The sequence below is a fragment of the Acomys minous genome (assembly GCF_964271855.1).
Source record: "Acomys minous genome assembly, chromosome: 3".
Classification (NCBI taxonomy): Eukaryota; Metazoa; Chordata; class Mammalia; order Rodentia; family Muridae; genus Acomys; species Acomys minous.
The window spans coordinates 114,171,998-114,195,282 of record NC_140485.1 but is presented as its reverse complement, the minus strand read 5'-3'; the positions used below and the strand labels follow the sequence as shown (position 1 = coordinate 114,195,282).

The following is a 23,285-nucleotide window of genomic DNA, read 5'->3' as shown; positions in this document are numbered from 1 at the left end:
TTCCTATTTCCTTCTCTTATCAATGGCTGACTGCAGGGCAGATCCTCTTACTCTGCATTCCACGGAAGCTTCGTTTTTTAGAGGTTTGTTCTCTCCTCTCTCTCTCTCTCTCTCTCTCTCTCTCTCTCTCTCTCTCTCTCTCTTACTTTTCAAGTTTTTTTCTCTTACTCCCCACAAGGAAGCCAGAAGTGTGACAGAAAGGTGTGATTTTTAATTTACACCAGAGTCTTGCAAATAATGACTTTTCACACCCTGCGATAGCTGCTTAGCCTGGGGGAGGAGTTCTGTGGCTACTGTTTTTGAAGGAAATTAAACCCACTGTTGAAATCCAGAAGGTGTTCTTCTGTGTTTAACCCTTGTTTTCGGTTTTTCCATTCGGCATGTGTGGATACTAAGGAGTATGCGGCCCATTACTTTGAAGTTTCTTGTTTTCTAGGAATTTGCTTTTGAAGGCTGTTGCTGTCAGGCTGAATGACAGGGGCATCTGTTCTCTTCCCACAATTCTTTCTCTGATGTTGGTAACTATAACTTATTTAAAATCACAAACACAGAAATTGAAAACAGACACATACACTCACACACACACACACACACACACACACACACTCACACACACATACTCACATACATACACAGACACACACAGACACACATACTCACACACACAGACCCACACATACACACACACAGACACACACACACACACACACACACACACACACACACACACCTATAATTCCAATTCCACCAAGGGGATCTTTTTTCTTTGTCTTTACAAAATAACTGGTATCACACAGCAAAATGATATATCATATGGAATAAAAGTCAACATTAAAAATAATGTTGACGCAGGTGCACGCCTTTAATCCCAGCACTCGGGAGGCAGAAGCGGGTGGATCTCTATGGGTTCAAGGCCAGCCTGGTCTACAAAGTGAGCCCAGGACAGCCAGGGCTCTTCTTACACAGAGAAACCCTGTCTCAAAAATCCAAAAAGAAAAAAGAAAGAAAGAGAGAGAAGGAAAGAAAAAAAAAGAAAAGAATGCTGAAAGGTTAAAATATTTTATAATTGTTTTTGCTCTTATTTTTTGTTTCTATCATAGCTTTAGACTTCTCCTGGGTTGAATTATAAAGACAGGAAAAAAGCTTCCTGGAGGAAACTGCAAAATTGTGGAAGCTGCTAACTGAGGTTGGTTGTGTGTGAAGTTAGTGAGTAGTTAAGGACATGCCTTGCAAAGTCTGTATTTGCTGCTTTCACTTTGACAACATTAACCTCTTCAATTATTTCCTAATTTTGAATCTGCCCAAACAAATATATATTTATGTATATTTAGTAAATATATATACTAAATATGTATATATTTAGTACACACACACACACACACACACACACACACCACACACACACACATATATAGCTTTACCAGTTACAACAGTGTTTGATACCATCTGAGAGCATACTGCAATATACAGGAGTAACACTGGAAGGATGGGAGAATGATACATAAGGTCATTGTCCCCTGAGAAAGTTGGCTCCAACTTCACCTGCTAACCAGAGCTGCAAGGATGGTGGGACGTCCCCCGCTCCTAGCTGGGAGCACAAGGGGTTAAGCCATCCTGGTTTACTCATAACTCTCAGTCAGGTTTCCATCTGATTCCCTCCTCCCTTTCTCCCCTGCCCACCCTTCCGTAAATGTCAACCACTTCCTGATGATTTCACACCTTTCTGTTCTTTGTGAAGAAACCTGGGTGTTAATGGTACAGGACTGGGTGCCATTGTATGCTCCGGCTGTCTGTTAGTTAAGCTGAGGATTGCCTGTGGAAATAAAGTAGGAGAAGGTGAGGAGATAAGACCAGGCAATAGGATAAAATACACCTTTAAAGGAATTATTGGTTTTATTGGCAACTTTTAAGTGTGCATTGTAAAAACTTTTTTAAAAGCTAAGTGTTGTAGTAAGAGCAGAAAGCTGACAGTTTAAAAAACTAATCAAAGACCAAAGACCAACAATCAGGGAGGAAGGAAAGAAGGAAGGAAGGAAGGAAGGAAGGCTGGCAAGCTAGCCCCACTTTTTCTTCCACAGGTGTATTGACAAGAATCCAGCAATGGAAACGTGGTCAGTTGACCAGGTCTGCATGTGGTTGGAGGAGAAGAACTTGGGTGAGCTAGTCCCCAGGTTTCAAGGTGAGTTGTTTACACTTTCAGTGGATTTTATTTGAGTCATGCGGCTGTGCAGGTGCCCTCTGTTGTGAGAGCCGCTTTTGTTGCCTACTGTCTGCCTGTTGTGGAAGAGGCGTTGTTCTGATGGAGAGCTTATCGCCTTCCCACAAATGGGACAGTTTCCAGTTTCCCTAGCATCCTCTGAAGAGAGTACTATTTCTAGGCAATTGCCAACTCCTGGGAGTTACATTTGATACAGACTTTGTGTGTTTCTTTTGTCTTACATAATTGCATGTGTTTTATACAGCGTGGGCTGTGCCAGGGTTAAATATCAAACTGGCAGATATTATCAAAATAGCACCCCCCCCAAGACCTTCTATTCTATTGAGCTGTTAAGGCTGGCCTCCGGAAGGATATTCATGTACAAACAAGAAAGGTTTTATTGGGGGCTCCCTGTTCTGGTAAGTTCTTAGTGGCAGGCATCAATTGGAAGTACGCATTATCAGGACCTCGACAGATAATTCTGTAACTGCCATCTCAAGCTTACATGATCCTTTCCATGCCAGAGCTAGGTTTATCTTTCTCCAGTGCCCACATTTTCCTGGAAAGTGATATGAAAGCTGATTTTCTTTTCCCTAGAAGAAGAAGTCAGTGGGGCCGCACTCCTGGCACTTAATGACCGGATGGTACAACAACTAGTGAAGAAAATTGGACACCAGGCTGTTCTGATGGACTTCATTAAAAAATACAAGCAAAGCAGTCAAGGGCCGAATCCCATTGGAGGCCCCAGAGGGACGTCCCTGCTGACCCTGGCCCAAGCGGTCCCTGAGTGAGTGTGAGGGTGAACGGCTGCTTGGTTTCCGGTCCCTGGTTTTGCATGGCTGCCGCCTTGTAGCTAGGAATCACAGCAGTTTCAAAACTGTGGCCTTTTTTTCAGCTAGGTGGTGTGCACAGGCTTTCTAATAGTTGGCTAATTCTTATGAAGAGTTGTGTCAGGATTTGCTGTTTTTCTTCCTACTGTTCATTGAACGCAGACCGTGGTTGTTAAGGCAGTCCTGCAGGCAGGAAGTTCGTGCATGGCATGGTATGGAACGAACAGTAGAAATATGTGAGTTACGTGTGGAAATGGCATGGACAGCTGTAAATGGGCTACTACGGGAGCCTGTGGCTGCCCCTTTGCCTCGTCCCAAGGTACTTGTTTCTGTGTGTGTTTCTTTGTTTGGGTCTCTCTGTGGTAACACATTTATACTCTCTTCTCAAGGCCCTCGCAATGGAATTTGCTAGCCCCTCTGCCACAATTAAGTTTCATGATCCTTTGAAAATTAACCATAAAATAAGGGGTCCTGTGACAGAAATCATGTAGAAAAGTCACCAGTGTCAGATAAAAGCCCTGAGGTGGGAGGGTGGCTTTGTTCGTGGGTTTGCTTTTATCTTTGACTTTGCAATCTAAAGGGATGATAATGCGATTTACCAATTAAAATGTTCTACACATCTGTGCCTCAAGAGCCTTTCAGGTACTCTGATTTAATGGCTCCGAATTTGAGACTTGGGAAGACATTTAAGGTAAAAATTTGCTATTGACCAATTACCCTTCTTATAAAAAAAAGAAAAAAAGAAAGAAAGAAAGAAAAGAAAAGAAAAAGAATGAAAAGATGTGCTGGTATCATTTTTTTATGCCTTCCCTAGAATTAGGCCTGAAATTATAAGTATTTCTCTTTTTCTTCATAAACAATATAATGTTAGAGAGGCTTGGCTTATGTAATTTGATTTCTAGAGTATTTGGATTATTGGATTATTTGGGGCAGGTAGCCATGAAGGGACAGTCTTACATTGGGATAAAGAGTTTGGCATGGTTAACTTGTAATTCCAGTATGTGAGAGGTTGAGGCAGTAGGATTACTGTGAGATTGAGGCTGATCTTGTCTACGGGGCTCGATGTTGTCTTCAAAAAAATAATAACAGCAACAATTACAAATGAGGCCAGACTGGAAACTCCTCCACGTGATGGCTTTGAAGGTTTCCTTCCATGGATGGTTGCCTCGTGGTTGTGACTCTGGAACTTTCTGTGGAGTTCCCATTGTAACCTTTTAATCCTCTCTAGCCAAGGGGCGGTGTGAGCTTCAAAGAGAGGGCAAGGTTATTTTAGGGTGGCTAGAACTTCTGAGCTGGAAGTCCCTCCCTGTTAACTGGAATCTTAATTTGCCCTGGGCACAGCCCAGAAGAAAGCTGGCAGCCTGTAAGTCACTTATCTGCTCTGTAGCACCCTGGCACTGCTTGGACTGCCAAGAGCTCGGGGCCTTCGTTCTTGGTTTTACCGCTGACTTGGACTGATTTTGTTCCATGCTGGATGCCTTATATCTTTATCTGCATACCGGGAAATTGCACTCCTAACTGCTTGAATTCACACTATGAAACACTACAACCTTGGGGCAAATCTGACCTCATCAGACCAACATAGTCCTCTGTTAATTATGAAGCTTTTTAGGTTTTTGTTTTTGTTGTTGTTGTATTGTTTTTCTGATACAGGGTTTCTTTGTGTAGCCCCAACTGTCCTGGAACTCACTTATGTAGACCAGGCTAGCCTCAAATTCAGAGATCTGCCTGCCTCTTCCTCCCAAGTGCTGGGATTAAAGGTGTGCGCCATATGAAGCTTTCTTAACCAGGATATGACAGCTAGTTTCAAGCGTAGCCAAGACTAGGCATGTAGTAGCCCAAAGAGGTATGACTGTTGAGTTTGCCACTCTGTTCAGCAAGTTCCCAACTTCCTGTAAGGATCGGTGTAGCCTTGTATTTAGGTAAAAGTATTCTGGTGTGAAGTCACAATGTGCTTGTTGGTTATATTTGCATATTATCACTTGAAGACTATGTGGCCAGTTGAGGTTGATAGTAAGCAGATAAGAATACATACCATCGAATCAAACACTTGTAGAAACTGCTTTATAAAGACAGGTAATTTGATGTAGCCCTACAGTTATGCAACTAAACATGTGATTTTTAGGTCCTTGTTATATTTGCTACTCATATAACCTGGGCCATTTACTTGACTTTTTATTATTTTTACTTTAAGCCTGCTCAACTGTAAGATGCTATATAGAATCAATTATTATTTGGGCCGTTCTTAAGAGTCTATAATTAGTTAGGACTGAGAGATAAGACTTGCAGATGTTTTCATTGAGTCTGGCAGAAAAGTCACTGAATGGGAAGTTGGAGACAATAGACACATATTCTGACACTATTATTGTGTAGCCTGTGGCCGTGAGCAAGCTGCCTTCTATTCTGAGAGTCTGGGTTTCCTCACTGGAAATAAATGGAGTATAGATGAAAAGATTTTTTTGTTGTTGTTTTGTTTTGTTTCTGCTTTTGTTTTTCCAGACAGGGTTTCTCTGTGTAGCCTTGGCTGTCCTGGACTCCCTTTGTAGACCAGGCTGGCCTTGAACTCACATCGATCTACCTGCCTCTGCTTCCTGAGTGCTGGGATTAAAGGCATGCACCCCCACACCTGGCGATGAAAAGATTTTTGTGGTGATAAAAACATTCCCTTGAAAATATTAGGTAGTTGAGATCTGACACAGTTAAGCACTCTAGGAAAAGCAGACTACTTCATAAAGGAAAATTTTTCTCTCAACACCATTTAAAAACATGCCAGATTGGGATCTGGGGAGATGGCTCAGCTATGAAGTGCTTGCTGTGTAAGCATAAAGATACCAGTTCACTACTCAGTACCCACATGAAGAGGCAGGTGAAGTGGCACACAATTGCAAACCTAACACTGGGGAGATGGAGAAAGGCAGACAGACACCTGAGGCCCACTGTCCAGCCAGCCCAGAGTAACCAGCAAGCCCCAATTCATGATAGCCATAATCACACACACGCACGCACGCACGTATGTTGCCAGACTGATGAAGGCAGCTAGGTGAACTGGCATAGTCTCAGTCATGAGTCTCCTGTGAGCTTGGATAAGGAAGAAGATGGGCTGAGCTCTCGCTTTGTAACATTATGAGATCCGTGGTTTCTGCTCCTATTTAACATCCCATGACCATTGCACGGCTCTTCCACTTTGCTACAGGCATGGACAAAATTCCAGTCACACCAGCTACGGGGACCAGACATCTTTGTATCCAGCGAAGAACGTCGATAATAGACTCATTGACCCGAGAGTACTGAAGCAGAGGTGAGATTCCAGCTTTATAAGATTTTAAAGACAAAAGATGTTTGTCTTGATTTTTTAAAATGAGATTTCGTGTATTTAAATACACTGCAATTTATAACGTGTTCACTGTCCTAGAAGTTAAGCTTTTATGGCAATTCTGGGTATACTGTTCTGATGGTGCTACACACTTCTCTCAGGTATTTATTCTTAGGTGGGGAAAATTATATTCACCCATAATAATCTATACATGTAATTTGTCGATAATATCCTGTAGAGCTTGAATTGAGCACAATCTTTGTTTTTTGCTCTCCATTCTGTAGGATGCTTTAACTTGACCACTCCAGAGGTGTGGGAGGGGGTTACCGTCCTCCTAAGCAGCTCCTCCAATTTCCTACCCTGGATCTGACACTGGGATATTTAAGTGTCTGGATTCCATCGCCCCAAGGCGGGTGGGGTGGGGAGTGGCGCTATGGGACCTAGAGGACCACATGTAGGATTCCAGTGCTCTGACAAAACTGAAAAAAGGTAACAGGTAAGTGCATCGCCCTCTACCCTTTTACAGTTACCCAGACAAGTGGTTCATGCAGCCACTATGCATGGTAAGAGTCCCTGTGGAGCGAAACATTTCAAGTGTGAAAAAAATATTCAAACCAACTAACCAGGGCTATGCTTCTGTATGTGTGTGTGTGTGTGTGTGTGTGTGTGTGTGTGTATGTGCCTGTGTCTGTGTGTGTGTCTGTGTGTGTGTATGTCTGTGTGTGTGTATGTCTGTGTCTGTGTGTGTGTTTGTGTCTGTGTGTGTGTATCTGTGTGTGTGTTTGTGTCTGTGTGTGTCTGTGTATGTCTGTGTGTGGGGGGGGTGTGTGTGTGTTTGTGTCTGTGTATGTCTGTGTCTGTGTCTGTGGGGTGTGTCTGTGTATGTCTGTGTGTGTTTGTGTGTGGGTGTGCACGTGTGTGTCTGTGTGTTTTTAGAAACCCTTTACATGATCTGATTTAGTTTCCCTGGCACAATCCACAAAGATGCTTCTTTCTCTTTTTTTATGAATGAGTAAAACTGTGGGTCTGAGAAGTCAAGCGGCTTCTAAATAGTTTTCCTATTGTTTTTAAGTAGTCTCTGTGTTACAGCCCAGCTGCCTTTATTTGAACTAGGGGGTGGAGTGGAGGCAGGAGCTTGTGGGCACAGGCTTATAACAGCAGCTACCTGGGAGGCAGAAGCAGGAAGAACACTAGTTCAAGGTCACCCTGGGAAACTTAGTGAATGCTACCTCAAAACTAAACCTAAAATGAAAGTTTGGGTACAACAGGGAAATCCTAGGCAGAAAATCAGGCCCCTGGGCATTCCTGGTTCAAACAATCGTTCAGAAAATGCACATCCGGTTTCAAGGCTGCATCATTTGCATCTTTCCTTTGCTGTGACTCCTGATACACAGAAGCATCCGTGGGTTCCAACTCCCCTTCCTTATACAAAGCTGCTGGTGTTGCTTCTGTCACAGTTGGAGCGAGGAGGGACATGGGGGTGAGGGTAAGCGGCCGGTGGTACCCACCTTCTCACCACTGTCTCCTCTCTGGTCCTCTGGTCCTCTGTTGTAATATCCTTGTGTTTGTCATCCTTTGTCACGCCTACCAAGTGGAGGAAGTGATAACAAGACTGTGTTAGAAGCTAAGAGAAAGTAAAGACTAGAAACCAGAATATATATGCCCACAGCATTTCATCTGTGGGCTTGTATATTAGATGACCTATTACCTGTCTTTCTAGAAAAGAACCTCAAATAATATGTGTGTGTGGTGTGTATGTATATACACATATGCATGTGTGTTGTATGTATATACATATACAAATGTGTGTGTGTGTATATATATATATATATATGTGTGTATATATACACGCATAATGTGTGTGTATAGAGTTTATCTCAACTACCTTTAAGCACGTTTGAGTCCATGAAAAGTAAAGATAAATAGGCTTATTGTAAGAAAAACAACAAACAACATCAGCAGAAGCAGAATCCCTAAACTCCCCGGGGCTTCTGTATCCCTCCCTTCTTCTTTGCTTCCCGCCTGCCACCTTCTTTTGCTTTTTCTACGAAGGATGCATTTTTCTGCCAATTATGGATGCTCTGCTCCCTCTGTACTGCCTCACCCAGCACCAACTCCCATGAAATTCTCTCTGAAAATAGGTCAGTTCTGCAATGCCAACTGACCCAGTCATTCAAAAATCTGGGAAAGGGAAACTAACAGGTCCTTCTTCCGTGGTCAAATGCTTTCCCCTAGGTAATTGGCTCAGTGAGGCAAGATGAGACCACTCTGGTTGTATAGACTGGGTGACAACACCATCCTTGAAAACTAAAATAATTAGAAGTATCCACTATCTTTTTTTTTCTGTCCTCTGCTATCATATTCATTTGATAGTTATGTATCAAGGGCCTCTTGTATCTCTTTTGCATTAGGCTGTGTGGTCCCCTCACCTTCCTCCCTGCCTGCCCAAAATCCATCCATGTTTTAAAACAGTAGTTCTAACCTTCCTAATGCTTTAACACAGATCCTCATGTTGTGGTGACTGCCCCCCACACACGCAACCATGCAACTATTTTCATTGCTACTTCATAACTGTAATTTTGCTGCTGTTATGAATCATAATGTAAATATCTGTGTTTTCTGATGGTCTTAGGAGACCCCTCTGAAAGGGTCATAACCCACAAGTTGAGACCCATTACTTTAAAACTATTTAACCATCCTCCAGGGACATCCAGACCTTTCAGGATCAGTCTTCCTAGGAATAGTACCTTCTTCGTAATTCTTGCTCTACTTACAAAAGTGGACAATAACCTTGGTTTATTAAAGTCTATATTCCCTCTTCAGACTACAAACACCGCAGAGATAATGGCCACATCCTTTTATTTTTGTAAACGGAATTTTATCTTATCTTAGCCTCTGGCATCTTGAAATCCAATCAGACTTTCAAAACTGAAATGATGAATGCGAACCAAAGAGAGACAATGTACTTTTGGGAGACAGTGTGTATGCTTGAATAGCAACGATTTGTTTTCAGGCCTTTTGATGCAATCAATCCAAATATGCTGATCTTTAAAAACAACCTGGGGGCCTTTTTTCCATTCAGTCATAACAGGCAATAAATTCAAAGGTGTTTGCCCACTAGACTTTCATGAAGCCAGCTGCTCGCAAGAACTGGGAATAGAGTGCTGGTTCAGGGGCTCAGTTCCCTTCCACTGCTCCTGCCCCAAATTATTTCTGTAACTACATGGACATACCATGTGATAACCCTGAGGACTTAGTGGGGACATGGCTACACACCTGGCACTAGTCACCAGATCACACAGAGGCACTTCTGGTCTTGGGGAGTTGATATTTTCCGTGGGGGACTTATTTGCAGATTTTAAAAAAGGGGGGGAAACACAGATCCATAGAGGCTTCAAAGGCACCCGACTTTCACTCTGGAAAGTCTTTGGTTGCAGTTAAAATAAGGCGTGTGTCCCAGAGGCTGGAACATTCTGGTGCAGCTGACCTCTCATGCGTGGGTGGCAGGCGGTTGGTTCTGCGCTTGTTACTGAACGGTTTAGATACCTTTCCCTGATACAAGGTTCATTAGGTGACATCTTTATCATGTGCTGGCAATGTGTTGCGAATGGTTTCCTCTGCAGTAGAATTCTTTCTTTTTTTCAATCTACCCACTTAAAAACTGTTCATTTCTCTTTTAGTTCCCTGTATGCACTGCAGGGGATCAGATAAACCGAGGTTTCCTATGCTACTTTAAAGAACTCTTTGCTTGAACTTTAAAGTGTGGTGTGCACATGCTCTCCCTACTGCCTTGGGGCATAATTGCAAGTTAGTCATGGTTTCCTGCATATTTAAGAATTACTTTAATGGCTTTTCTCGTGGTCTGACAACTGCTTATGAGACAGGGTAGAATGATCTTCTGCCTCTGCCAAGCCAATATCAACAGGCCCTCAGCATTTCTTATATCACAGTTGCAGTCATTTTCACATGGGTATTTCCGACAAGAGGCAGCAACACAGTTGTGTGCGCATTCTACACCAGAATACAATACAGGGAAGGGTCAATTAAGCGTGCCAGCCTGGTTAGAGCTGTTTGGTGCAGGTCCTGGCTAAAGGTGCAGTGAGGGTTCTAGGCAATGCTGGTGAATAAAACCCAAACCTCGCACATGCTAATCAAGTATGGCCACTGTGCTACATCCCAGCCTTGTGATTAGCATATAGCTTCTATATGCGTCTGTCCTCTGCTCTGTTGGTCAAGAGCCACGGGAGGTAAGTCCCTGAGACTTGTCATACCTTTGCAGTGTCAACAGATGTCCACCACATACGGCAACAAGTCTTTTATGCACTTTCTATAGTCGCTTCTTAGTTGAATCAAATCTAGGTGACCGTATTAGAAAATTAAACAGAGCCGGGTATGGTAGGGCATGCCTTTAATCCCAGCACTTGGTAGGCAAAGGCCAGTGGATCTCTGTGACTTTGAGGCCAGCCTGGTCTACAAAGAGAGTTCCAGGCCAGCCAGGGCTATTACATGGAGAGATGCTGTCTCGAAAAACCAAAATAAGTAAATAAAGAAGAGAAAAAAGAAAATTAAAGAGGTCTTGAGACTCTCTGCCATAGCTGGCAGTTCACACACAGCTCTGCAAGGCAGATGAGCTGAGACAGGGGTAAATGTAAGTATTAGATTAGCATATCAACCCTGAGGTGGCAAGGTTAGTAAGGCTGGGGGCCCGGAACCAGCAAACAATTAAGAGCCTAGCTTTGGAGCCTGGTTTCGTCATTTAGCCACTGAGTAGCAAGCTCTCTAGAATAAGTGGGCCTTATTCTGTAAAATGAACAGAGCAGTGAGTGCTTCTAAGTTTGAACTGGCATTTATATTATCTGGTAAGCACTGTCTAATGGGATTCAAAAGATTCTGGTCTCAACTCTCACAGGACAGGTAGTCCCTAGTGGAAGACAGTCTTCCACCAGGATGTCTGGGTAGCCAGTTCCCTCCTGCTCTAGGCTGTAGGCTCTAGGACAGAAGGGGAAACAGTCTTGTCCTGCAAGGTCTGGGCCACCAGTTGAGAGTTGTAGAAAAGAGGACAAAGGGTCCTGCGGGCCAGTGTCTACAGTGAGAGGAGAGGAGAAGCTCCCAGACCTGATGGACAGACCTTGGTACCACTGCAAGGGCATCAGAGAGCACACAGGGGCTTGAGACATATTACAGACTCGCCCTATTCCTTGCTGAGAAAAGTCCCAGTGTACGGTCATACAATAAAGACTGTGAGAAATCCTGTAGATTAAAAAATAAACTTACCTGGTAAGTCTGTAATTCTTTGTGTAATATCAGGTTTTCATAAAATAGGAAACACTTCTCTAAGGACTGCTGACCTCAGGATTCAGCCACCATCCATTCCTCCAATGGGCTGGTGTTTCCTGAGTTGTTGCATGCCAGGTATCACCGGAAGCATTGAAGATGCAGCGGGAAGCATGCCTGCTTCACTGAGCTCCTATCCTGCTGGGCTGTATAGTGAGTTACAGGCTACTGTAACTGAGCCACACGGATAGACCCTGGCCCTGCTCCAGCTCCAAACTAAGAACAAATTAACTGCCAAATAAAACAAATGATAAGTTATGCTGAGTCCAATATGAGTGACTACAGCCAGGAGCATAGATCCAAGGTGACTCTGAGTGACATGGCCACTGTGGAAGATGTTATGGAAACTATAGTAACGGAACAAAGGAAACTGCAGCTAGGTGAGCTACAGCAGGGCAAGACGATTTCATCTGTAGGTTTTAGGCTTCTTAACAGTCTCGGCTGTAGGCCTGGTGGAAGCCAATGGTCTGCTAAGTTTAATAATGCACTCTGAAGGTTTTACCTAACAGCCACAGACAGAGAAATTGGCAGCCAATGAGTATAAAGAAGACTGATCTTCGAAGAAAGGTTGGCTCCTGGTCTGCAATATTCCATCTTGCCCCCACAGTCATGAAGATCTGGTCAGTAACCAGCCCTTGGGGTTTTCCACAAATGTGAGGGCTCTGAGAGAACTCCAGCTCAAGGGCTGAGAGGAGGACATGAGTTGGAGTTTAAAATCAGAGCACCCTGTGGGACCCAGTCATTCACTCAGTTCAGTCCTCTGAGAGCATGAACTTTGCCTTCCTTCTCATTTCGGATGTAGCAGGAGCGCTGCCTCGGTGGCGGTGCTCTGACACTTCTTGTCATTGACACGCTGGTGGCTTCCTAGTCACCCAGTCACCCTCGTGGCTTGTTCTAATGTATCAGAATTCTGCTTTTTAGAAGATGTGAATTTTTTTGTATCAGCCGCAACTTTATTAGAATGAATGGCTTTCTATCTGTAATGGTAGGGTTTCGCTTTTGGAGTTTTTGTTTGTTTGGTTGCTTTTGGGGTTTGTTATTGTTGTTTTGTTTTGTTGTGTTTGTTGTTGTTGTTTTTGTTGTTGTTGTTTGGAGACAGGGCCCGTGCAGGCCTAAAATTTGCCCTGCAGGGAAAAGATGCCCGTAATCCTTCTGCCATTCTCGCCCGAGTCCTGGACTTACAGGCTTGCATTGCTATATGCATCTTTCCCATCACTTTATGTTTAACGTCTCTCCCCTTCACACGTTCCTATATCTTCCCAGAACACCGTTATCACAATCCATGCCACATAACGGGAACAGAACCTTCCTGGAGGAAAAACCTGGCTCTGGACCTGGCAGCTCACCTGCACAGAGGAAAAATGGCCTAAAATATTAAAGTGAATTTACTTACACTCTTACATTTGAGCCAGTAATAAGTAGAGAGCTGCTCTCTGTCTCTCACTTTCCAAAAACAGTTTATAGAAAGGATTGGACAACAGTCAAAAGCGTACATCACACACACACACATACACAGAGAGAGAGAGAGAGAGAGAGAGAGAGAGACAGACAGACAGACAGACAGACAGACAGACAGAGAGACAGAGAGAAAGAAAGAGATTGAGATTTACCTGTGAGTCCCTGTAAGATGAACTGGGAGGTTCACAAAACACAATTGTTATTTTCCAGGCTCTTGTTAAAACCTCTTAGAACTCAGGGGCCTGGGCTTTAGTACTGGGGAGGGACTTCCTCAGCTCTCACTGTGATAATTCCCCGTGGACCTAGAAAAGAAAAGGATGGTTTTTAAAAGTCCTTGATTTGCAAGGAGTTCTGTTCCACAACACAGAAATCAGGAAGAGTTACAGGTCCACATGGTCGGTGCTGGAGCAGGCAGTGTTGTTAATTCAGCCAAGGAAGCACACAGTAGAGCAACCAGTGTGAGAGGAGCATCCACTCAAGAAAAGTCTTAAGCTAAGCTTGGGAGGGTGGGCGGGAGGGAGGGCTAAGGTGCTGACGCCGGGGTAAGGCTCATACCTTGCTGTTATAAAAGCAGATCTGCTTGTAGACACTTGAAGCTGCATGATGGAAGCCCAGATTACTGGGGGAGCATAGACCATCGTGAGAAGTAGATAATACAAGAGATACACTGCAGGAAATTTCCGTGACACCTGAGGATGAGGAATGAAGATGAAATGTGTCAAGGCTCCACTTGCTAAGTTGAAGACCTGTGGTAAAACCTACAAGGAGCTGGGACTTCGTGTTAGCTACAACAGCTACCACCGGTCCAGCATGACACAAATGAATATTCTGATTTTATAGTCTCGAATTTAAGGTCCCAGTGGTGAGCAGTTCTTTCCCTGATAAGAGCCCCGCCCCTCTTCCTGCCCCACAGATGGCCACTGCGTTGGCTAGTTTTAGGTCCACTTGACACAAGCTATAGTCAGGTAAGAGGAGGGAATCTCAATTGAGAAAATAAGTCCAGAAGATCAGGCTATAGGCACACAAGCTTGGAGAGCACTTTTCAAAATTAGTGATTGATGTTGGGAGGCCCAGCCCATTTTGGGTAGTGTCACCCCTGGGCTGGTAGTCCTGGGTTCTGTAAGAAAGCAGGCTGAGCAAGTCATGAGGAACAAGCTAGTCAGCAGCACCCCCTCATGGCCTCTGCATCAGCTCCTGACACCAGGTTCCTGTCAGACTTGAGTTCCTGTCCCGGCTTCCCTCAATGGACCCTAAATCTGTGTTTGTAAGACAAAACCCTTTCCTCCCAAGTTGCTGTTGGTTATAGAGTTTTATCACAACGATAGTAGCCTTGACTAAGAGAGCCACCTCCCCTCTGTATCCGCACATGTCCCCGAGGAAGAAAGCACACGTCCCGTGTCTCTTTTTAAAAGGAGGCTAAGTCTCACTCAACCTCCCTGACCCTATCCACCTCGAGTCACTTGCGTAGAGCCACAGCACATAAAGGCTAGGGATTCAGTATACAGAATCTGGGGAGGAGGGAGACACAAATGAGAATCTAGTCTCTTTTTAATATATATTTTATTAATTCATTCATATTACATCTCAATGGTTATCCCATCCCTTGTATCCTCCCATCCCTCCCTCCCTCCCATTTTCCCCTTACTCCCCTCCCCTATGACTGTGACTGAGGGGGACCTCTTCCCCTGTACATGCTCATAGGGTATCAAATCTCTTCTGGGTAGCCTGCTATCCTTTCCTCTGAGTGCCGCCAGGCCTCCCCATCCAGGGGACGGGGTCAAATATGGGGCACCAGAGTTCGTGTGAAAGTCAGTCCCCACTCTCCACTCAAATGGTATCTATCACTTATATCTGGACACTAGCCCAAGGGGCATGGCCCATGAAAGTCTTCATTTACTAGTCTTTTTCTTTTTTAAGATGATAAATTATTTTGGATGTGTTGAATGAAAGGTAAACTGTAAAATTGTTGACAACGTGGGAAAGAGAACATTGGGAGATGGAGAAATGGCTTAGCAGTTAACAGCACTTGTTTTCCCAGAGGACGACAGTTGGCTCCCCAATACTTCCATTGAGCAGCTCACAATTTGAAACTCCAGCTTCAGAGAATACAAAGCCTTCTTAAGGCCTCTTGGATACCCCCCACATACACACACACATGGTACTCACACACACACACACACACACACACACACACACACACACAAATAAAAATAAATCTTCAGAAAAGAAGGGGGAATTGATGATAGGGGCATTCTCAAAACCAGGACTGGGAAGAAACTAAAAGAATTTAAGGGGCTGGAGAGATGGTCAAGAACACTTGTCTGGTCTTCCAAAGGTCATGAGTTCAATTCCCAGTAACCACATGGTGGCTCACAACCATCTATAACGAGATCTGGTTTTCTCTTCTGGTATGCAAGCACACATGTGGGCAAATGCTGTACAAACAATAAATAAATAAATTCTTTTTACTGGGCAGTGGTGGTGCATGCCTTTAATCCCAGCACTTAGGAGGCAGAGGCAGGCAAATCGCTGTGAGTTCAAGGCCAGCCTGATCTAGAAAGCGAGTTCAGGATAGTCAAGGCTACACAGAGAAACCCTGTCTCAAAAAATTAAAAAGAAGAAGAAGAAGAAGAAGAAGAAGAAGAAGAAGAAGAAGAAGAAGAAGAAGAAGAAGAAGGAGAATTTAAAGAACGTATGATGGGTCTGTTTGGGGGCACTGTTTGGAGTGTAAGTGGGGAGGTAGAAAATGTTTTCTTTTCACTCTTCTCCTTCTTCTAATAAAATCTCCATACATCAACCTTGCTAAGTGACGGATCTGCACTAATCAAAGAAGGAGTTCCTGCCCTCCTGTAACAGCTGGGTCTCTTATGCTCTCTCCAGATGCTCAGCGTTTTCTGTGAAGGCTTTTCCTCCACCAGACTCACTCTTCACAGAAATAGCATTATTGCTCTATGTGAACCCCATTAAACTATAGTTAGTCTGTTCTTGGAAAGCTCTGAATGATTTTTCATTCTTATTACACTTAGACAAAGGTTGAAAATCGATGAGCCTTTTATGAGAACTCCCATCTCATCACTGAAAAAAAAATGGATACACACACACACACACACACACACACACACACACACACACAAATTAGTGCACAATTTACAAGTACAGTGTTTCAGTTGGGTGGACAAAATTACTGATAAGAAGTGGGGACTTTGGGTAGGTTAGTCTGCTTGACTGGAGAATTCCACCTTGTATAAATATTTTATAGGTATACCATAGCATCACTCTAAATCTCATAAATATATACAATTATAATTTGTCAGTATCCAAAACAAATTTGAGACTGTGATAATTATACTGTAGTTTATCAAAATGCTGGCTTTATTGTAATTTTTATTGTGAATACATATTCTCATCAATGTATGAACTGAGCAGTTAGTGAACAGTATGATATGAGAATGGGGTCACATTAATATGTTGTAAATGGCTTGGGGGCAGGTATCTTATACCCAGGATTGAAAACAGAGCTGCCATCTGTGCTGATAACCTTGTCAGAGAGCCCTGACGTTGAAGTCAGAGGAGGAATATTAGTCTTTTGACCCGGAAGTCCTTTCTACCATTGTACTTAGTTCAGGGCAGCACGCTGATACCATATTAAACTCTGGTTTGTTAAAAATACCAGAGGTAATTGTAACATCACAGCACATATCTTTTTAATACAATGCAAATACAATTTTATAGATAGAAAATCTCTGTGGTTGCAGTTCTCTGCTTCCGACTTCGGATATATTTGTTAACTTTTGAGAGTCCCTCTTCTTGCATAATACTCATTTTAACTTGTATTCATTTGCATTGCTTAGATTATACCCACTTCAAATCTGTGTTTGGATGCAAAGGAAAGAAAAATGCGATGCCCTTGATTTGCCTAATCTGTGGGGTTGGAGGATGATGGACTGTTACTATTGTCTTCCGTGGATTCTATGTGGTCATGATGGTTCTGAGTATTTGATAGAACAATCTCATGCCATGAACTAAGTTCTGTTCGATTCCACTGGAATATTGAAGCTATCTGGTGATGGAGTGGAATGAGCCATCTGAGCAGGCTATTGAGAGTTTGCAGTTATTTTCGCTACTAAAAAATTCACTGGAGAAGCAGATGGGTGCTGAGCTGTACTGAGGCACAGTTTAACACTGGCTTGCTTACATCCATCACCCTTCTAAGACTCTGGGGCAGCATAAAGACTAGTCCTCAAAACGTGTCTGTACGCATTCTACCCTGCAGTCTCTGGACACAAGAGAGGATGAGTCTGGTCACGGGGGAATCAAGGTCCTGGGGAGAGATCAGGGTGCCATAAGGGCATCTGGCATGGGAGACTCCCCATTCACATTGGCAGAGTGGGTGAGCGAAATGAGAAACATACTGAAAAACAACTTGAGCTGAGGTAGAAGTTGCCTGTTGCTATGTTGAGTTCAGTATGAAGTTCTCGGTGTGCTTAATCCAGCCAGATATTTTTCACCATGGCTCCAGAGAATGCCAAAGGGAGGACATGCAAGGCAGCTTACCATAAAGAGAGATTAAAACACCCTCTCCCGGTTCCTGAGTCCCCACTTTCCACCACAGCACATTACATTCGGATAGAGGATGGCTTGCAATGCTAGAGCTGGCTTTTGGAAACGACGCCGAATTTTGTTTGAACGACTAAACTCAACCGTGCTCGGAGACTTAACCTACTCAGACTAGGCTAAGAAATGTCTCTGGTGTCTTGTCCTTGGCTTGCCACTGTCCCCTCACTCCCGTCCCATTTTATCCTGTTAGCGAAGTAGGCTGGCAGCTGCCCACTGCCTTCCATTGGTGGTAGTTACTAAATATCCTTTTGGTGCCATCTTTGTATAGCTGTAAGGATCGGCCTCTGATTCAAGGTTTTAGTGTTCTGAAGCTCAACTGTACTGGCAGCCTTATCGATGCTTAACTTACATGGCATAAAATCCACCAATTTCAAGGGTACAGACATTTCATTTTAGTAAATTTATGTTCAGCAGCTTCTTGCCAGCCACCATCACAATCCATTTGGTTGCCTGCAGCTTCTGGCAGCAGATGCCTGACGTCATCATGGTATAGTTTCCTGTCACCTTGCATAGAATCTTCTTCCAATTGGAGAGAGAACACCCTGTCTTATTTTGATGTAGAGGCCAGTTTTCCCCTGCTGAGCTAGCTAAGGACCAACTGGCTTAGGTGCGTCTTATATTTTGTTACACACAGCAGCAGTGTAGATGAGATTTTTTCTTAACTGGGAGCTAAAACTAATTTATTCTGGCTTCACTTGCTCGGCACAAGTGATTGTTTAATCACTTCTGTCTGCTAAATATTTCCTTCAGTATTTAGGTGCTCATTACAATTTGGATCTTCAAGATATATGGAGTAATATTCTCCAACATCGGGCTTAAATTTAAAACCTACGTGATTATGACACTTCTTCTAGGACCAGAAGTACTTACATGGTATATTTAAGTGTCGGGGAAGTGGTTTACAGCACAGGTTTTCAGAGGGTGGAGAACTCATGTATCATGTATAGATTCACTCTTTGTGTTTTTATTCCACAGACGAAATGTAAAGCATGCTCTAGCAAGGCACAAAGCATTACAGTGGACTAAGTCTTACGTCTTACCGGAGTTCCCCTATGATGTCAAGTGCATGCTGGCGGAGCACAAGAGTCCTGATCACAGCATGAGGATCAGGATCATCGAGTTTCTGCAGGCTGATGTGACTAAGTACCTGGGGGGCTCGCTGTGAGTAACAGTGAGGATGTGCCAAGTGGAGAAGGGATCTGTGCTCAGGGAAGACTAGAATTTGTTAGGAACGGAGTCGCCTTGGCTTATGGACAACATAGCAAATAAAAGTTCAATATGCACAGATTTCGAAAAGGGACTAGGGTTATTGTCTCAGTTGGTTGTATATTTGCTGCATAGCCCCCCCCTTAAAACCCCCATATAAAAATTAGGCACGACCGCATATGCTTGTAATTATAGCTCTGGGGAGGAATAGACAGGTGGATGCTTGGTACTCACTGGTACCCATTGTCTAACTTCGCCCATGTGCCAACAAACAAGCGGGATTGTGCAGGGGAACAGTGCTAACTCCAGGCCTCCGTAACTGCACATGTGTAAACACACACACACACACACACACAAAGAGAGAGAGAGAAAGAGAGAGAGAGAGAGAGAGAGAGAGAGAGAGAGAGAGAGAAAGAGAGAGAGAGAGAAGGACAGACAGACACCACAGCAAGAGAAAGTGTAGAAGAAGTCTGTGTGTGCTTCGGGTTCACCTTAATTGGGGGCTGCTAGAGATGAACTCCATCTTATATCTCCTGTGGTGAACAGGTATCCCACGACCCAGCAGTACAACGACGTGGTCAATGCTCTGCTGCAGGCCCACCCTTTCCTGGATGAGGACGGCTGTGGCTTTGTAAGTGACTACGTGGCTCCACCATCCCATTCATCTCAACCCATTTGAAATAAGAGCTTTGCACTTTCCACTCTGGCTCTGTTTTTTTTTTTTTTTCATTTTCTTAATTTTTTTCTTTTATCTTTAAGATTATAATATAATTGTGTCATTTATCCCTTTCCTTTTCATCCTCCAAACACTTTCTTATACTCCTCCTTGCACTTTCAAATGATCTTTTTCTTGTTTTTTTTTTTTTTTTAAGATTTATTTATTTATTTATTATGTATACAATGTTCTGCCTGCATGTAACACCTGCAGGCCAGAAGAGGGCACCAGATTTCATTGTAGATGGTTGTGAGCCCTCATGTGGTTGCTGGGAATTGAACTCAGGACCTTTAGAAGAGCTCTTAACTTCTTAACCTCTTAACCTCTGAGCCATTATAGGCATTATAGGCATGTTCATATACATAAATGAAGATATGAATATGTATTCCTAAATATAACCTGCTCAGTCTGTCTATGTTTTCAGGACTGTCCATTTGGTATTGAATAACCAATTGATATTCTCTTTCCTAGAGAAGACTATTTCTCCTACTCTCAACATTTCTTAGCTTCTTGCAGTTCTTTGTGTAGAGTTGAGGCCTTGTGGGCCTTCCCCCTGTCCCCCCCCCTCTGTGTGTGTGTGTGTGTGTGTGTGTGTGTGTGTGTGCCTCCTCCGTCCCTTGGCTTCTACATCTTTTCTTTGCTGTATCTCTGTCTTCTCTCTTACCTCTCTGCCATACCTTCTCTCTTTCTGTCCCGTGTGTCCTTGTCAGCATCTTTCTGTCACAATGGTTAGCAAAGCTGTGCCTGTGTAGGATTTTCACGTCTTTAGCTGGAGAATGTGGCAGAGGGGCAATGGTTATTCTACAGCTTGGGTATTTGCCAATGAGTCTACCTACAACCCAGTGTTCCATGAGTAACTCAAGGTGCGGGGCACATAGCAGGTGCCCACGACTCAGAGACAGAACACTCCTGTGGACAATTATATTTAACTTGCCCTCTTCTGCCTGAGAGATGTGTGAAGCAAGGCTGAAGAAGTTGTCCATTTAATGATACATGAGCAGTCAATGGTTATATAGCTTCCACTGGGTGCAGCTTGCTCTATTCCTCCCTCCCTCCCTCCCTCCATCCCTTCCTCCCTCTCATCTCTGGTTTTTAGAAAAAGGATTTCTCTGTGTAGCCCTGGCTGTTCTGAAATAGGCTCTGTAGACCAAGCTGGCTTCAAACTCACATCGACCTGCCTTTCCCTCCCAAGGGCTGGAATTAAAGGCCTGAGCCATCACCACCTGGCATTATTAAAAACACAGTTTAGGAGGACTCTCTCTCTCTCTCTCTCTCTCTCTCTCTCTCTCTCTCTCTCTCTCTCTCTCTCTCTCTGTCTCCCGACATAAGCATGTGAAGTCAAGTTTGGTAGCCCATATCCACGTAAATAGCATGGTGATGCAGGCATGTTTATGATCCCAGTGCTGCAAAAGCAGGAACAAGCAGACCCCCAAAACTAAGCGGCTAGCCAGCCCAGCCTAGTTATTAGGGCCAGGCCAGTGAGAGACCAAGGTGAGTGACTCCTGTAAGATGACACCCAACGTTGACCTCTTGTGTCTATATGCATTTGCACACATGTGATGCATACTTGCATATGTACCTGCATACATGCATGCGTAAGGACACACACACACACACACACACACACACACACACACACACACACACAGTGCATTTGGCAGGAAATATCATGCTGTTCCACATAGTAGCTGAAGACCTTAGGATAAAGGGGTTGCTTATTGAAAGTTACCCGGTTAAGTGCACACTAGGACCATTGAGATGTAACAAGAATAAATTAATAAAGGAGAAAAAAAAAGTGCACACTAGGTTCAGTCCTGGAATCTGAATCTTCCGAACCTAGGCTAGAGAGCTTTCTGAAGGTCAAGGAATGCTGGGACTTGAGCCATGAAACCAGCAATGGCAGCAGCCAAATGCCAAATCTTTGTCTAATGTTTTCTTGGTGGTTCCATTTGCTATCAAGGAGATAAAGTACATTTGTTTTGTTAGGCTTTTTGTTTTGTTTTTGTCATGTTTTGTTTCCTGAGCTCTAACTGAGGGACTATATTTTGAACAGCGACATCAAAGAATTGTTGTTAGGGTAAATCTAAGGATAGATACACTGCTTCTATTATAGTAAGATGAAAATAGTTTCAGCCTTAGCGGTGACATACAGAGATTGCATTGTTCTGTGGGATCATGTGACGCTCTTTACGGACTGCCTGCCTGCTTTGTTGTTACACAGTTTTTATGGAAACGAGCCCTCAAAGACCGCTTTAAATATGTTCGAAGACCCATAGAAGACGATGAACAAGTGCTGAGAAATAAGTGTAAATTTGGACACAGAAGAGGCCAGACAAGGAAGTCTCTTGCTGACATGAGAGCGAACGAAATTAAAATTGTGCAGATAAAAGTAAGCCTGAGTCCTAAACACCCTAACAACTACGGCTGATTAATGATGTGGTAATAAATAGTCACATGAATACAAAGTGAGATACCCTTTAAAAGCTACCAATAAAATCAATGGTTTGCATGAGCGACACAGTGTTTCTTAAAGAGATACCAGTAATCATTTGAATACAAAGATGTTAGTAAACATTTCATGACCATTTTCTTCACAGCCTTCAAAGAAACTCTGTGCCAAGCTGGAGACCTAAGTCGGGGTAGGCTCCAGGAGGGATATGAGAGGGACCCTAGCAGAGACTCCTAGTAGCAGGGTCCATAGAGACTAAATAGGACAACTTCTAACTAGACAAGTCTTCTAGTAGAGGGAGGGCACACCAACCCACTCACAAAAACGTCATCTCTATATTCACCTTGCCTACAAGATGTACAAGGATAAAGATAGAGCAGAGATTGAGGGAATGTCTAACCAATACCTGGCCCAACTCCAGAAACTAATATTTTTCTTAAGCTCTAGATTCTTGAATAGTTCTCTTTTTCTCTTTTTATAATGTACTTATGATTCTCTTCTACTCTTAGGTTTTGGAATGTCTCAGGAGGTCAAACTTGCTTCAGATTCCTTTTATAGCCAAAGATGGCCCTGAATTTCTGATCCTTCTGCCTTCATTTCCCAAGTGCTGGGATTACAGGCCTCCACCATCACACCCACTTGCATCTCATGTTGTGATGTTCATACTACTACAGAAAGTTGGATTCTTTTATTTTTATTTTTTTGGTTTTTCGAGACAGGGTTTCTCTGTGTAGCCTTGGCTGTCTGGAGCTCTCTTTGTGGACCAGGCTGGCTTCAAACTCACAGCAACTCACCTGCCTCTGCCTCCCGAGTGCTGGGATTAAAGGCGTGCACCACCACGCCCAGGCCAGAAAGTTGGGTCCTTAATGTCAACTTATTCACTGATTTTTGAGTCCTAGACATTAAAACCAGGGTCTGGGGAATGTCAGGCAAATGTTCTTCCACTGAACTGTGCTCCTAGGCCTAGAAGGTTCCTGGGAAGCAGTTATCCGTAAGCATGGGCACAGAGCTCTAATGGCTTCCCTCACCAGCTGGTCCAGAAGCTGTGAGTAGCTTCAAGCTGAGGACAAGGCAAAGGCTAGAAACTCTTTCTCCACCAAGAGGAGCCTGCATGAGTCTTAATAAGTGTTCTTTAACTAACTCAGAGGCCCAGATGTCCTCAGAAA

General features: G+C 43.6%; 1 protein-coding gene across 2 annotated transcripts; it reads left to right on the top strand.

Annotated features, from left to right (window-relative positions):
- The first annotated feature begins 1,768 nt into the window (after positions 1-1,768).
- Positions 1,769-22,182, top strand: LOC311593990 (sterile alpha motif domain-containing protein 3-like). 2 transcript variants are annotated; one of them, XM_084775425.1, is made up of 7 exons: positions 1,769-1,826; positions 2,079-2,179; positions 2,795-2,984; positions 6,221-6,325; positions 18,725-18,910; positions 19,502-19,586; positions 21,892-22,182. In XM_084775425.1, the coding sequence occupies exons 2-7, from the start codon at positions 2,101-2,103 to the stop codon at positions 22,096-22,098; spliced, it is 852 nt and encodes a 283-aa protein (XP_084631551.1). In that variant the 5' UTR covers positions 1,769-1,826; positions 2,079-2,100; the 3' UTR covers positions 22,099-22,182. The 2 variants fall into 2 exon arrangements, with proteins under 2 accessions (XP_084631551.1, XP_084631550.1); XM_084775424.1 differs by having other exon boundaries at positions 1,812-2,179.
- The last annotated feature ends 1,103 nt before the right edge of the window (positions 22,183-23,285 follow it).

Bases quoted from the DNA above. Each gene is read 5' to 3' on its own strand.
- LOC311593990 (XM_084775425.1), top strand. From the start codon at position 2,101: ATGGAAACGTGGTCAGTTGACCAGGTCTGCATGTGGTTGGAGGAGAAG. The intron at 2,180-2,794 runs GTGAGTTGTTTA...TCTTTTCCCTAG, and splicing joins GCTAGTCCCCAGGTTTCAAG to AAGAAGAAGTCAGTGGGGCC. The intron at 2,985-6,220 runs GTGAGTGTGAGG...ACTTTGCTACAG, and splicing joins CTGGCCCAAGCGGTCCCTGA to GCATGGACAAAATTCCAGTC.